This window comes from Necator americanus, chromosome V (genome assembly GCF_031761385.1).
Source record: "Necator americanus strain Aroian chromosome V, whole genome shotgun sequence".
NCBI lineage: Eukaryota > Metazoa > Nematoda > Chromadorea > Rhabditida > Ancylostomatidae > Necator > Necator americanus.
Window position 1 is genome coordinate 31,349,020 of NC_087375.1, and position 14,373 is coordinate 31,363,392.

General features: G+C 39.9%; 2 protein-coding genes across 3 annotated transcripts; one reads left to right on the forward strand and one right to left on the reverse strand.

Moving 5' to 3' along the window:
• Window positions 1-1,235: 1,235 nt before the first annotated feature.
• RB195_015776 (uncharacterized protein) lies at window positions 1,236-9,325 on the forward strand (the record flags this gene model as incomplete). Of its 2 annotated transcripts, XM_064206647.1 has the most annotated exons (22): window positions 1,236-1,400; window positions 1,505-1,594; window positions 1,676-1,763; window positions 2,335-2,423; window positions 2,495-2,627; window positions 2,705-2,834; window positions 2,923-3,022; window positions 3,080-3,205; window positions 3,415-3,560; window positions 3,862-4,005; window positions 4,063-4,150; window positions 5,329-5,415; window positions 5,492-5,635; window positions 6,265-6,345; window positions 7,192-7,288; window positions 7,359-7,481; window positions 7,549-7,625; window positions 7,797-7,964; window positions 8,228-8,290; window positions 8,357-8,479; window positions 8,819-8,856; window positions 9,217-9,325. In XM_064206647.1, 22 exons carry the CDS (start codon window positions 1,236-1,238, stop codon window positions 9,323-9,325), a joined length of 2,409 nt encoding a protein of 802 aa, XP_064062528.1. The 2 variants fall into 2 exon arrangements, with proteins under 2 accessions (XP_064062528.1, XP_013299634.2); XM_013444180.2 differs by lacking the exon at window positions 5,329-5,415.
• Window positions 9,326-10,056: 731 nt separating this feature from the next.
• RB195_015777 (uncharacterized protein) lies at window positions 10,057-11,952 on the reverse strand (the record flags this gene model as incomplete). The annotated part of the gene is made up of 7 exons (XM_064206648.1): window positions 10,057-10,263; window positions 10,398-10,444; window positions 10,603-10,749; window positions 10,848-10,998; window positions 11,075-11,200; window positions 11,317-11,490; window positions 11,806-11,952. 7 exons carry the CDS (start codon window positions 11,950-11,952, stop codon window positions 10,057-10,059), a joined length of 999 nt encoding a protein of 332 aa, XP_064062529.1.
• Between the last annotated feature and the right edge of the window lie 2,421 nt (window positions 11,953-14,373).

A 14,373-nucleotide genomic window follows, 5' to 3' on the forward strand; every position in this document is an offset into this window, starting at 1 on the left:
TGTCGTGACAAAAACAAACACAAACACAAACACAAACAAACAAACACACACACACACACACACACACACACACACACACACACACACACACACACACACACACACACACACACACACACACACACACACACACACACACACACACACACACACACACACACACGCACGCACGCACGCACGCACGCACGCACTAGATCTTCTGATTCAGCAACAGGAAAAACCAATTGATTTCCAATATCGATGATGAGGGTTTCGGATGGTCAAAGATTATACGGGACTGTAGATTGCAGAACCACTCATTTCTTCCTATTCGCCGTAAAAAACGGTCCGGAAGATGCGGCTTCTAGGGTTCGCGGTCACTATTTTCTACAACGAGTTCTATTGGAGCGCGTCAGCCTTGTGCACGCGCCGCATCTTCGAGGCCGTTTTTACGGCAATTAGGAAGAAGTGGACGGAATCACCCTCTTCTCCAAGATCTATGACCCCGTATAGGCATAACCCACCTGAAACCGCTACCACCCCAGATTCGTGGGGTGGTGCCTTTAAACGATAAAAATATGAAAGCTACCATTTGTGGATCTAGATACTCCAATGGTCCAACAAAATGAGTTTAGTTACCTTTTTCACTTTAATATGCGTCTTATTTCCTACATATTGCTTACTGTTGCCATAGTTTTTTTGTCGTGCGCATCTTCCGAGCGACGCGATAAATTCTGTCTAGTTCTCTGCGCTCTCCGCTTATTCAGTGATGCCTTCAGGCGTGATTCATCGTGCGCTTCGTGAGCGCAGATTGCCGAACGTTGCGCAATAGTTTCAATTTCTATCGCACATGGCAAATTCAGTTGTTTTCAGATGTATAAGATGCATATGGTCTTCATTACGTTTCTCCACGGTTGACCTCTAAATTCTAACTTTCTTGTTCTTCTTCCTTTCATCGTTGTTTCATGGGTTTCCTGTTTTATCGTTTCATTACTTGTTCCACATATCCCACATATTTCATTCTACTTACAAGAAATAGGGATTATTTTCAAAATTAACAACTATGCTCGCTTTATTTATCCATAAAGGTCCTTCTATAAGTATAATCTCCCACATATGCTGTTAATAGTATTTCAACATCTTTATTTTAAGGATGTTTAGCTTCTGTTTTTTTTTTTAAATAATTGTCTATCTGTTAAACTGTCAGTGTCCAAAATTCTTATAAAAATTACGAGTTACCAGGTTATCATTCCACCATGTCGTTGTGTGAGGACGAGGCGTATCACCACGACTACGAAAAACTCGTCACCAAGGGATCCTACCTACGTTCCAGAAGGTCGCTGCATCAGCAGAGGAGACGGTCTGCCGACAACGCAATTCTCACGAAGACGTTGCTCGACCCGGCTGGAGTGTTAAGCAAGGTACTATAGCTATCTTCGTTTGAAATTCCTAGTTCTATGTTTTGAATTTTGATATGATGGTATAACGATGTATTTACTCGATTTAAAATCATTTTTTTCTTTAGAAACAGAAAAATCGTTTACTCTCTGCACGTGACAATGATTTCCAATTCGATGTCCCGTATTCGCTTAACAAACACTGCAGATGGGAAACCGTGAGCAGATCTACCAGCAAAATACATTTCTAGCAAACATTTCTAGCAAAACATGTTCACAGATGCTTAACTGCTGTTTAGGTAAATCCTAAGTCATTGCTTCTGAACAGCACCGAATTTGACCACGATGTTTTGGTGGCAGATGCTGTCGCTAATAGTTCCTGTTCTGGTAAGCGTGGATTTCACGTTAGCAATTGTTTCAGTGTCATCTATCTTTGGTCCTTGTTTTTTGACTCGCATGGGAACCAGTCCCTAAGAAAACCCGGCTTCTCGTAATTGATTACATTCTCCACCGGGAATTGCCTACCATTGGTACGATAGTGAGGAGACAGACCTTCCTCAGGTGAAGAGGGTCTAGCTCATGGGGTGAGGTTCAAGTGATGAGGATCCCCCCGCCAGTCGTTCAAAACTGAAGGGAGTCCTTTTTCCAACCGTCCAAAAATGAAGAGGGTTCTTTTGCCGACCGTATAAAGGTGAGGAGGTCCCTCCTCCAACCGTCCAAAAGTGAAGAGGGTCCCTTCGCCAACCATCCAAAAATGAAGGGGGTCGGAGCACCAGGTCCGACTGTCGCATCTATAGAATATGACCTTAATATGAAAGTCTTGATACTTAGCGCTTTAACAAAGCTTGAGAGCCTCGAATTTGCAATTAACCGTGAAATTTCCTTCTTAGTTTCTTCGAAAACTAGCTATTGTTTAGTTTCCTAGCAATTCACTGTGTTTTCGAGTTTTTTTTTTTAGAACCTGCACTTGATTATCGAGTACAAAAAGTACATTTGCTTGACGATGATGCTTTAACTACTCTCTCCACTACTGGGAAGGCGAAAGAGGTACATCCTCGTTTTGTCGCTTTGAAATCAGCTGATGTACTCGCAACTGCAGAGTAAATGCTCATGTTCAGCTCGCCTTCTTCAATGAAGCGCTTAGAGAATGGAAGGACAAACCCAAAGACGAACCTGATACGGCCAGAATCCAATTCAACATCATTAAAAATTCTTCCTCCCATCACCCCAGCCCAATGTCGCCAAAGAGAAGTAAGCGTTAATTCGTTCATTCTTTATATGGACTGGGAGCTGCGTCTCGTCAATTCCGTATTTCTAGCGAATTTTAGGGAAAAGGAAACCGTTCACAGCCAGAAAGTTGGTAAACGATGTGGAGCTCCATGATTACTATTCAGACGAGTCCTGTGTTGATGACGATTCAACTGTGGAGGGCGAAGCTGAGGAATATGAGTTGCCCAGGTGGTGCATTTGTTATTTAGTTTTTGAATTTTGTTTTGAATTTGCAGCAAAGCTTTGTTTTTAACACTAAGAAAACATGCAGTTTCAGCCTAGCTCTAAGTGACTTCATCACTGAAAGTTGTTCATGCGGTGCCAATCACGTTCTATCTACTCCTACGGCAAACACTCAGCCGTCGCCTTCGGGAAAGGTACCTATTAGCAAACTGCAGAATACTGCTTCTCACCTCACTCTTTGGATTTTGCAGGTCGAGCTGGAATGTTTGACGCCTCTCGAACTTGCAGACATTTCTCAGGCCATTCGTATGGACTGCATCTTTAAGGTGCTCGACATTAAACGATCTCAGTTAAAGCCGTTCGATCTGCATGAGAAGGTTTGGTTATATGCTTCCGATAAAAGACTTATTGGATTTGTTACATCTCTTCAATCACTAGTTCTTACGTTTAGTTTCAAGAATACAACCCCTATGTCGATAGTGTATGTGAAGCAAGAGCCGAAGTGCTTAATACTCTTCTTTACCGCTGTTTTTTCCTAACTATTCTCTTTATGTTCATTTTTAATTCCATACTATCTCGTGGTCAGGTATCTTCTCTGGTCCCGAATTTGCATCATGGTCAGTTTGTCGTGCACTGGTTCGACAAGACAAGAGTGTCCATTTCCAATCAACCGCTTGCGGATATTGTTTTTATAATTTTCTTTGAGCTAAAGGACAATCTTAACACACTCAGGTATGTGTCCGCATTATTTTTGTGACTACTATTGATTGTATTACATAGTAGAGTCAAAACGACATGAACCGCACAATTGCGTACGCGGCTTTCTCGAGGCGCTTCGATGGAGCGCAGCGGCTAGGAGCGTGGTGAAACCCTTGCCGGCAACACCTATCGCTGCAGATTGCGACGGTCCTACCTCGGTTCCACCTGATACCTCCAACGCTCCTTTTCGAGCGTGTACGCAAATGCACCGCAACGACACTCGTGATTCATGTCGTTTTGACCCGACCATACCTCTTTATTTCCATCGCTTTAGGTGTCGTATTAATACAAACACGCAATATTCTCAACGTCTAGGTGAAGAAGCCCTTAATATTTTAATGACAGAATCAGAAGAATTTGACACGTTGCTCAACGAACTCTTGGATTTCATATGGAGATTCACTACACGACCAGCTCTGTGAGCTTGAATTCTACTTCATGGCCCTTTATCTTCTATATTTTCTTGGTTTCACAGGAACTGCGTCGCTGAGAACAACAATCGTATCAGAAAATGTGCTCAGAATTACAAAACTCAAGTGAACAGCAATATGATGGCAGTAGTAGTAAGTTGTTATCGTTGTTGTTGATATTCTCAAACAGAGGCCTGAAAAAAGCTATAAAATAGCCTAATTCTATGCTCAGAAGACATTTTTCATTTCTTTATGCACACATCCTGATTAAAACTGCAGAAAATGAGAGATTACACCATTTCCAGAATATCGGGCTGTACAGGAAGTCTTGTCACCATTTGCCATTTTTTCTGCTTTGTTCTTTTTACTCAGCTTACAATAGAAACCAATTAGTAATATAATCACCATTATTGGTTACAACAGTGGGGCACTGTGTCCTGGTCTAACGCCTACAATTTTGCATGGGTCTCCTTAGCTACATGAAGCCTAGCGTTATCGTGGAGGTGGTGCACCGAAGCTCGTCTCGGCCGTTTTTCTCGAATGGCCGATGCGAGCTTCTGGAGCTGGGTAGTGTATATGGAACCGGTGACGGTGTGGCCTTGGGGAGCAGCTCATAAAAGAGCATTCCCCTCGATTCCCAGAAGCAACAAAGGAGACACTTCTTGGGGTGGAGATTCGATTTGGTTTGCGTCGGTGGGTCTTCTCTTAGAGGGAGCCACACGGCACGGAGCGCGCTAAAGTAGTAGAGGAACTCCTTTCGATGTGAGCGAAGAAGGATAGGTTGACAGATGACCCGGGTAAACCGGGTGCCACACATGGTGTGATGGATCCATCGAGCCAGCACTTTTCTGTAACCGAGGGTCTGGAGGCGACTGACGACTGCTGAATGGTTACATCCGAGTCTCGTCGAAGGACAGCGACTGTTGATCTCCGGAGTACTGATGGTAATGGTGCCCTCCCCCAATCTGCTGTTGATGTACCAGGCTGCTGCCGTTGTTCCAGTGCCTCCACGCCATTCAAAGATGATAGCTCGAAGTTGCTCCTGCGTAACTGACATAGTGATTAAAGTTGAGGAAGGCCCCCGGCTATTTACACCTACTGTGGAGAAGCTTCGAGAATGTTCAAAAACTAAAACATGGTGCAGAATAGTCTCCGCCCAAAAATGTACTGTTCTGGAAATTTCAAAAAATGGGTGACAAGGCTTTCTGGTAGGCCTAATATAATCAGTTGACGAATGCCCAAACACCAATGCTTTACCTTGAGGAAACATTTAGGTGGACATTCTTTTTTTTGCAAACTAACTGGCAGTTTTTCATGCGCAACGTTGTGAGGAACACGACCAGTACGTCTTTGTGAAAGAGCGCTATTACTGTGAAGGACAAGACCTCTGTAATAACAACGTTGCTTCAGGAGAGCAGGTAAATATTATGGAATTCATTGCAATAATCCCCCTAATTATTAATAATTTTGTACATTTCACCCGTATTTTTCTAGGCCGAAAGTCCTCTGTGTCGCACTTGCCACTCATCGTTGAAGACCGATCTTTTCCAATCTGTAGACGGTGTGATGTGCAAGGATTGCATTGCTTCTGAAGTGCTCCATCAGCTTCGCTTGAAGCAGTTTCCTGTCCGAATCTCGGTAAGAACCTTACTCCTTAAAATCAGCAAGGCTTGGCAAATATAACGGAAAAGGGTTTCATCTTTGAATATCAATAAATTTTGCTCGTTTTTGTATATTTGATTTCTTCCATGATTTTTTTCGTTAGGAGGACTTTTTCCAAAATACATCTGGAATTTTATAGAGTTGTTTTGTAAGACCTAAGCCGAGTAAATAAAAAAATTTTAAAAAAAGTAAATGCAAAGGAGGTTCCAGCAATACGAATTTTCTTGGGAACTCATATTATAGTTATTATCCCTGGGGCTGTAAACCAATAAAGAGTCTTATTCCTGAAACAATTAGAAGATACAAGTAAAACATGACAAAATAAACGTCAGAATACTCCTGATGGTAATAAAGCCACTGTTTGATCGTTTGACCTTCACCGGCTCTATTTCACAAGAGAAAAAGTAGTGTTTCGAATCTTGTTCATTTGTATGGTACATATGCATATACTCAGTCATATAGTATATCACATACACTCAACACTAAATGTGTGCAACAGGAGGAGTTCAAACCGTTGCGCATTCACCCGGTTGAACATATTTGACGCCAGCCGTATGCATAGTAAACTTGCTGCATCAGTTTCAATTATACTGTTTGTCGTTTAGTTGGTCACAGCTGCCGATTGTTCGCCTCTGGATCTTCTCTATGCTATCCTTCCGGTCCCAGTGATGTCGAGTTTAATTAAGGTAAACTTTTTATCTAATTTGTTTAAGCGCAACATTGTAGGAAAAGTATAAAGAGGTGAAGTCCTCTAAATTGAAGTTGTTACGCTTCCTGAGTGGTCAATGACTACGCCATTCTTATTGTATACTGACCAGTTATATAATGTAAGATTCCTCATTACCTAATAGACGGTTGTTCATCATAAAGAACACGCTTCCTCGTTTGTTATGGAATTCATTTCCGTTTCTTTTCTTATCTTCGGTCTGTGCGCACTTCCAGACATAACCTAAGCAGTCTTTATATTGATTGTTTTTCTTTCTCTCTAGTTTTCATGTTGTTCGCCTTGAATTACTTCTCTAATTCTGCCATTAACAAGTATATTCCGAGGAAATTATTGCAGCTTTCTGCTCGACAAATATATCCGAGACTGTATTCAACCAATCTATTTGCTTTTTTTTTCGCATGAAATTTCAGATCACGATCGTTCACGACTTCCAAATTAGTGCGGGTTTTGGAGTAATGCACAATCTTGAGGGCGAAGCTATCATTGAGGGCGTATGCATGAAATGAGTAATGAAATAAATAAGTGTTTCTGATAAGAGTGAATCTCTCTGATTTCAAATAATTGTTCTTCTTATCGTATTCACAAGTTTTAAAAATTACTTGGAGAAAACGCCTCTTATGCATCTAAGTAATTACAAAGAAATTTACCCAAGTTTTACTTCAATATTTTATCCGAACATGAAAATGGAGGTGATTCCTCTCTGTATCCACGGAAAGACTTTTTCATGTGCAATATAAGAATAAAAGAACACTTATACGAATTGATATATTCACATTTTCTCTTTCCTTGCACTTCATTTTTTCAGATGTCGTTTTCTTACTTTTACGCCCTTCAAAATTCTGAAGCCATCTTCACGCAGTGCCCTCAGTGTTCAATCTCACTTGTTATTAATGCTCCTAATGGTAAGACAGATTCTCTGCACATCCTAGCAACATATCCGAAGCTTTTTTCTCCAGAACTGGGCACTTTTAGAATTCAATTGTTGCATCTGTCCGTACTGCGAATGCTACTGGTGTTATCGTTGCTGCTGGGAGCCACATTGGCCTATGAGCTGTCAAGAATTCAAAGAGTGGAGTCAAGATTGGGATGAGCAGTGTATGTGCTCTTTTAAAACATGCAATGCAACAAGACTGCTTCGTATTTCTCCCATTTTCTATTGTAGATCACATTGAAAGACTTCATCTCGATGACAACGAGAAGGTCCTTCGCATTACCTGCGCCTGTTCATATACGTTTTATGTGGGTTGACGTTGTTTTTCTGCTCTGTCTCAGGTTGCTTAGAAATGTTATTACCAGATGAACTGAAGGAGTACGAATCCAGCACTTTTAGACTTCCGCTATTTCCTACTTGCTTTTCTTCTTCTCCTCATACAAAATTCCCATTTTTGAGATATTATTTTACTGCTTCAGGCTCCGGAAAGTACTGCCCACGGTACTCACTGCCCAAATAAGAAATGCGGAAATAAATATCGTTTCGATAAGAACGGCTTGATGAGGAGTGAGACTGATCTTTGGTGGTGGTATCGTGCGACGGAACGAAAAAGATTCATCGAGAAAGATGGGAAAATGGTGAAATGGGTATGTTGCAGAGTCGTCTTTCTCATACCGTAACGTTGTAACTCAAAATAGAATTGTCACTAGCTATGATGTAAGAATTCAATTCTGAGCCTCTTCAAATGTACAGTTCTGTATATATTTGCGTTATTACATGAATGTCGAGTGATACAACACAAGTACACAATTGCATGTTAAAACCACCCTCCGCCGTAGTCGCTTCTCATTCTTCATCAGGAGTGTTGCTTCTGTTGCTCTCATTTGATCCTATACAGATTTTTTTCTAGGGAATGTCGGTAGAACCACAATGCTTTTTACCAAAGAGAGTAATAAAGAAGGATTTTGCTGCTGTTAGTTCTCCTTTTATCTCTGAGCCATTTCCTTTTACTCTGAAATTGAGAATCCATTCGTTATAGATATGTGCAGATGCAAGAGATCTTCGTTTCAATGTGAAGAAACAAGAAAAATTCAAAGGAGTTGTTATGAAGACTACTGAGTGCAAATCTGAGCAGAATGGATTTATGGATACCAGAAGAACAGTAAGTGTTGATTAGCATCATATGAGAAAATCTACAAGTGTGGCTAGTTAGCCCCTCTTCAAATTATTGGAAATTATGATAAAAGTGGTGCCAAAGGTGAAATATTGGCTACGAATGTTATAGCTTTCATTTAGGAAAAGTTGAATCATCTTTTCAATTGACATTCGTTGAAATTCGTCTCAATCTGGTTTTCATTAAATTGCCAAGGAAACAACTGTTTTCATGTGTTTTTTTTTTCCGGCCGCTTTACTGGTTGAACGGTGCACTGCCTGGCTATATATCCATCGAAAACTTCCTGTCGCTAGAGATTTGAAAAGACTTCCATCGATGTTGTTTGAGGAGCTGATGAGCGTAGAAAGAATGGTTGAGGAAGGAAAGTAAGTTGGCAGTTTTGCATAATTTTTATACGGCAGTATTGACGGTTTTTCTCCAAAATGTTGCTGTTAACTAACGTTTTCAGATCTTTTATTTTTTAATCTTTTTTTTTTGTGATTTGTACAAATTTAAAGGCTGCCACAAGGTTTATGCTAGAAACGTATTAGAGTAATCACAGTATCGCCGGTGATTTGTTCTGATCATGAAAAAGAGCATTTTTTTAAAATGCGATTTGTGTTAGACACTTTATTCACATGTAGAGGACTGGACTTGTAAGTCCATTCACATTCATACTAAGGAAATACTGGGTAGAATGAAGTGCCCAAAAAGTAGCTGTGAAAGACCTTTTTTTTGTGTTTTAGGCATGAACTTTCCAACGACGTGGAACATCTGCAGAAAGAGGTGTTAAGCATGATTTCTGCGTTCCAGAAGGCTTTGAAAGTGATAGATGAAGCGCATGAGAATGCATAGAAACTATAGGAACTATGTTTTCGTTCAAGCATTACTGGTTTGTAGATGTATTGTACAGATAGGTGAGCAGCTTATTTAGACAATTCCCACAAATGTGCTGTATATTTGAACTGGTATATTTGAACGTCTTTCTAATAATTGGGCATTTTAGACATTCGTTCTTGTATTTATTATTAGAACTGACTGTGCAGTAAGTCTGATGCCTTCGTTTTCCTTGTTTATTGTGACAATGTAAGCAACAATGTGATAATGTAAACAACCACATCATGTATAAACATTACATAAAGTAAGAGATAGAAAAGACTCAGCTCAGACTCATAGGGCAACTCTCAAGAAAACTGGGATGTGCATTTTTAAAACGAGTTTATGATAACAAGTTTAGGGCAAAGGTATTTCACCGGGAAATCTTTCTGCATTCCGATTGATCTACGGTTAATACGAATATTGGAGATCGCGAGCACGTGAGAGGGCCCAGTTATTCCTATGGAAAACAACCAGCTGGCCTGACCATGCCCACTGATCTAACCATGCCGTGTTCTCCAACTATTGCGTGCCTGTGTTCTCCAATATTAACTTACATCTGCATCTAAGTTGATGTTAGTTTACCAACCATAATTTACAAGAGTTATTCCTTGCAAAATTATTGTCTAACAATTACCTCGATTGAATGTGCGAACTTTTTGTAATATAAACAGGAAGTTTTCCTTCTGCATGGACTAGTCATAAATTGATCATTCTTCTTTTGCAACGCCTCCTACACTCTCCACCAACTGTATGATGTTGAGCGCTTGGAGTAATAACGGTCGATCGATCATTTGTCCTCGAAACTGGAACGCTCCTTTCCCTTCAGCCTGATGTTGACTGAATGCATGCACCAGTTCTGTTGCCCATTCAACTTTTTCTGCAGAAGGCATGAAAGCTTTTTGTACAACAGGAATCTGTAAATAAACCTCAAACAGTTGATCTAAAAAACGAACAGCCGTTGAATTCTTTCATTTGAAATATTCGCTTCATCGTATATTGAAAAAGAATTGTGAGTCCACTGTGAGCGAGTACCAATAGATTCACGTACTTGTGTTGGATGTATCGTCTGTTTTCCAGTGAAGCCCCATTTTTGACCTAAATTAAATTTGATTAGTGTTTATTAAGAAACTATAAGTAAGATCTTTTAGAATAAACCACATCAAATGGGAAGCAACCGGGCTCCAAAAGTAAACTCGTGTTTTCGGCAAAAATAACACTTGACTATAGTATTATACGGTAACTAAGTAGCATACCTTCTTCGCACTGCTTTCGTAAACCATCCAGATTTTTGATGTCAATGTAGACGCTATCAATTGCTTGTAGCTGGAATGCTTTGCAGCATGCGACAAACCGTTGACGGGCGTACAAAACTTCGGTGCCTTCTGGGGTACGAGTAGCCCCTAAAAATTAGAAGAATTACTTTAATTAGCTGCGGTTTGATTTCTAACGTACCCGTACCCAATCTTTATTCGAATGAAGAAATAATCGGTAAACGAACCTATATCAGCACAATAGTCATCAGATCCGAAAACAACAGCATCCAATTTGAAAAATCCGGAATTTTTATGTAGATTAAGCGTTGAAGATAAAATTCGCGGCATATCGAGTAACGCTCTAGCCGATTCTATCCATATAACCAGACGGGTATTCTAAATTAAGACATGATCACTATAAAACATATAAGCATAGCACTATCCTACTACGCCAAATATCAAAGATACTAACAGTGTCTGTGACTCGTTTCGCTGTATAGTTACTTCTGAATATGTCGTATATAGCGGCTACGTCTTCAGGACTATCAACTTTTGGCACCATAAATGCTTGAGGGAGATGCTTTGCTTTACATACCTCCTAAATTTACAATAAACGTGGTTTCAAGAGTTCAATTTCATACAAATAGTAGATGAAGGATAGTAAAGTGAAAATCAAACAGAATAGTAATTCAAATAGATAATCAGTGCAATAACCTTAACATCGTCCTCCAATAAACCGCTTGTAACCGAGTTCACTCGTAATCCCAATTCGAAACAAAGAAGTTTTTGTTCGACCAACTTATCAAGGGCTTTAGTCGCTTGAGTACGTGCTAATGCCTTTGATGTCAACGCTACACCATCTTCCAATTCAAGTACTACACAATCAGCCTGAAATTGTAGCAGATGTTTTGCAAAAGAATTGACGAGAGTGGGATTCGAACCCACGCCTCCGAAGAGACTGGTGCCTTAAACCAGCGCCTTAGACCGCTCGGCCATCTCGCCATGTGGTTCATTTCAACACCAGCGCTATATGTTATGTGGTTCTTTCGAAACTCAAAAAGACTATATTACAACCAAAAGACTATATTCAGGTACTTCCACCCGACTGTTACAGAGTACGGAGGGAAGAAAGTGAAATCAAGGTTGCAGTTTGAAAAAAGGAAGAAAACAAAAAAGAAGGAAAGAAACAAAAGAAAAAAGAACCTTTATATTGGGGACCTTGTCCAACATTTTTTGATTGCTAGCAGGGACATAGAGCAATGAACGGCGCGGTACATACTTCACTCGATCCTTCACTCCAGCGAACTGCGAGGCACGGCGCAGCGAAGATACTAGTAGAGGTAGTCTCATCTATAGACAACGAATATATGGTAAGTCAAAAAAAGGATGGGAGGTATGAAGTGAGGTTAGAAAATGTCCTGAAGTTTCTAGACAAAGTAAGTTCGAAAAAGAATTGTCGGTAAAACCATTTAGAAATTAAAAGCAGCGAGATTCAGTTTGATTTACCACGAAATTGACTATGTTGTATGCGTGTGTTCACCCTCACTTCCCCCGCAATCGTCCGGAGAAACGGCGTGGGACCTTACACGATACTACACAACGCACCGCGTACGAGAGTCGTTTCCCACGTAGTTTTTCAAAACGATTACGGGGAATTGATACTTGTAATCTACGTCCCAAATGCTAAATTGCCCATGACAGATCTCAGAATCGTCAATTTCCTGATGTTTCCTTTAAGTGATAACCGTTAGCAGTATTCAACGAGATGCAAGTCATAGTTTGCTACATTTCTAATTGTGCAAAGATTAGTTTTAAAAAAATGCATATATGGAACTTTCTTGGGGTCAGCAAGAAACTAAAGCAACTGAAGGAATGCATTTAAGACTAAAATGGCATTTATTCAAGTATCAACACCTCAGCTCATTCATAAATGAGCTGAACAAAAGGAGAAATTCGAGCACTACTCTGATAGTATCGATTTTTCACCAGCTACACTCACTTCGTAGGGAAAAAGCATATCAGCGCCCTGCTGCTTTCTCTATCATGATTTAGAAATTCATCAGCGTCGATCGCATGGAAACTATGTCTTTTCTTTGATGGTAATTTTGAGGATCCGCTGCAAGCTTTCAGAACATCGCTCTTTAAGGTAAAATGAGAGGACTTTCATCCACACTGGGCTATTGCAATGATCATGACAAAATTCCTCGGTTTGAATTAAAGCCTAAAAACCACCCTTTCAATTAGTGCTATTTAGCAGCCGATGCTTCAATGCAATGCTAGAAATAAAAGAATGAAAAGAAAGAAAACCATGATGATTATATTTTCGTGCCGTGTGAACAAGTGTTCCAGTCAAATCATTTGATGAAGAAATCCAAATGAATTTTTAATTTCTGTCTGGGGAAATAAAAAAGTGTCACTAAAAGCGTGATATTGCGTGAAACGCCTCCATATGAATACAGTTCACCTCTGTGCAACTGTTTATTACACGTATGTGAGGTACAACATCTCACTGATACAAAACAGGAAATTCATCGTTCACAATAACCGGCCGCTATTCTATGTACAAATGACAAATCAATGAAAAGTTAGGTATACGAAATGAATAAGAATATAAAATTAGCAGTGATCGTCACAATGCACTAGATGGAATTTTGAAACAACGGGGGAAAAATGATGTGTTGGGAAGAAACATCTAAACATCACATACATCTATGTACAACAACGGCTACGACACAAAGGCTCGGTCAGAAACTCACTTTTCTTCAAAATCCTTCAATAAAATCATTACATATGCAACACATATGTACAAGGTATCGAGAACACAATTAGCTGGTGCAAGTAATAAGCACCTCTTAATAAAACTATTAAAAAAACAAAGACTATAATACATAGAATTCATGAAAAACACTCGTTCTACAATCAATTAAGACAAAACATGGAAAAAATTTCACTAAAATTCCAATCCGGACCTTTCATCACTGGAAATAATCTACTCATCTTCATCCGTGCATGTGATAGTCATGTGTCTAGTCATTCCTCGACACACTAATGTAACCAATGTCAATCACTTTTTTAGGAGCTGTTGCAATTGAAAGAATTGGTTGAATCAAAGAAATCTGACAGAAACTGAACAAATCAATGTGTCTCTGGATACTTTCTCTTATACAAAAATTACGTGCAAAATGAAAATTTCCAAGAAATATTCCTCGAACTGGATACTAAGAGGATTTTGCAGATAAATAAAAGTATGGTTGTGAAGTTTTGCCCTCGACTGCTCCCTCGCGTTCTGCCCAAACTCCCACTTCACCCATTTAATTCCACCTCGTACGGCTAGCTCCCAGCAATTAAAAGTATACAATGCAAATGCAGCTTCCTACAGCTTTAGCGACAAACGGTGATTCCAAATAAAGCTTCTGGGCACAGTTGCTGTGTGAGAAGCGGTCCGATTCGAACCGGTTCGAAAATAGACAAAGCAGTGAAACCTAACTCATCCAGCCGCTCTCTACGTCATATCATTTCCCTCCAAACAGCTTATATCTACCTCCAACAACATATTTTATTACGCTAGAGAGCTCACACATTCATTATAAAGATACAAGCAAACAGTTTAGCACTAGCAATGCTCGAAAGGTCAACAGAAAAAAATGGATAGAATAGAGACGTGTATGAAGAGTTTGAAACTTACATTATTTGTAAAAATCAGAGATTTTTTTGCAAATTTCTGTTTTGTTTTCCTGCAGAAACGCATCCTACTTCCATTATTTCGTAACG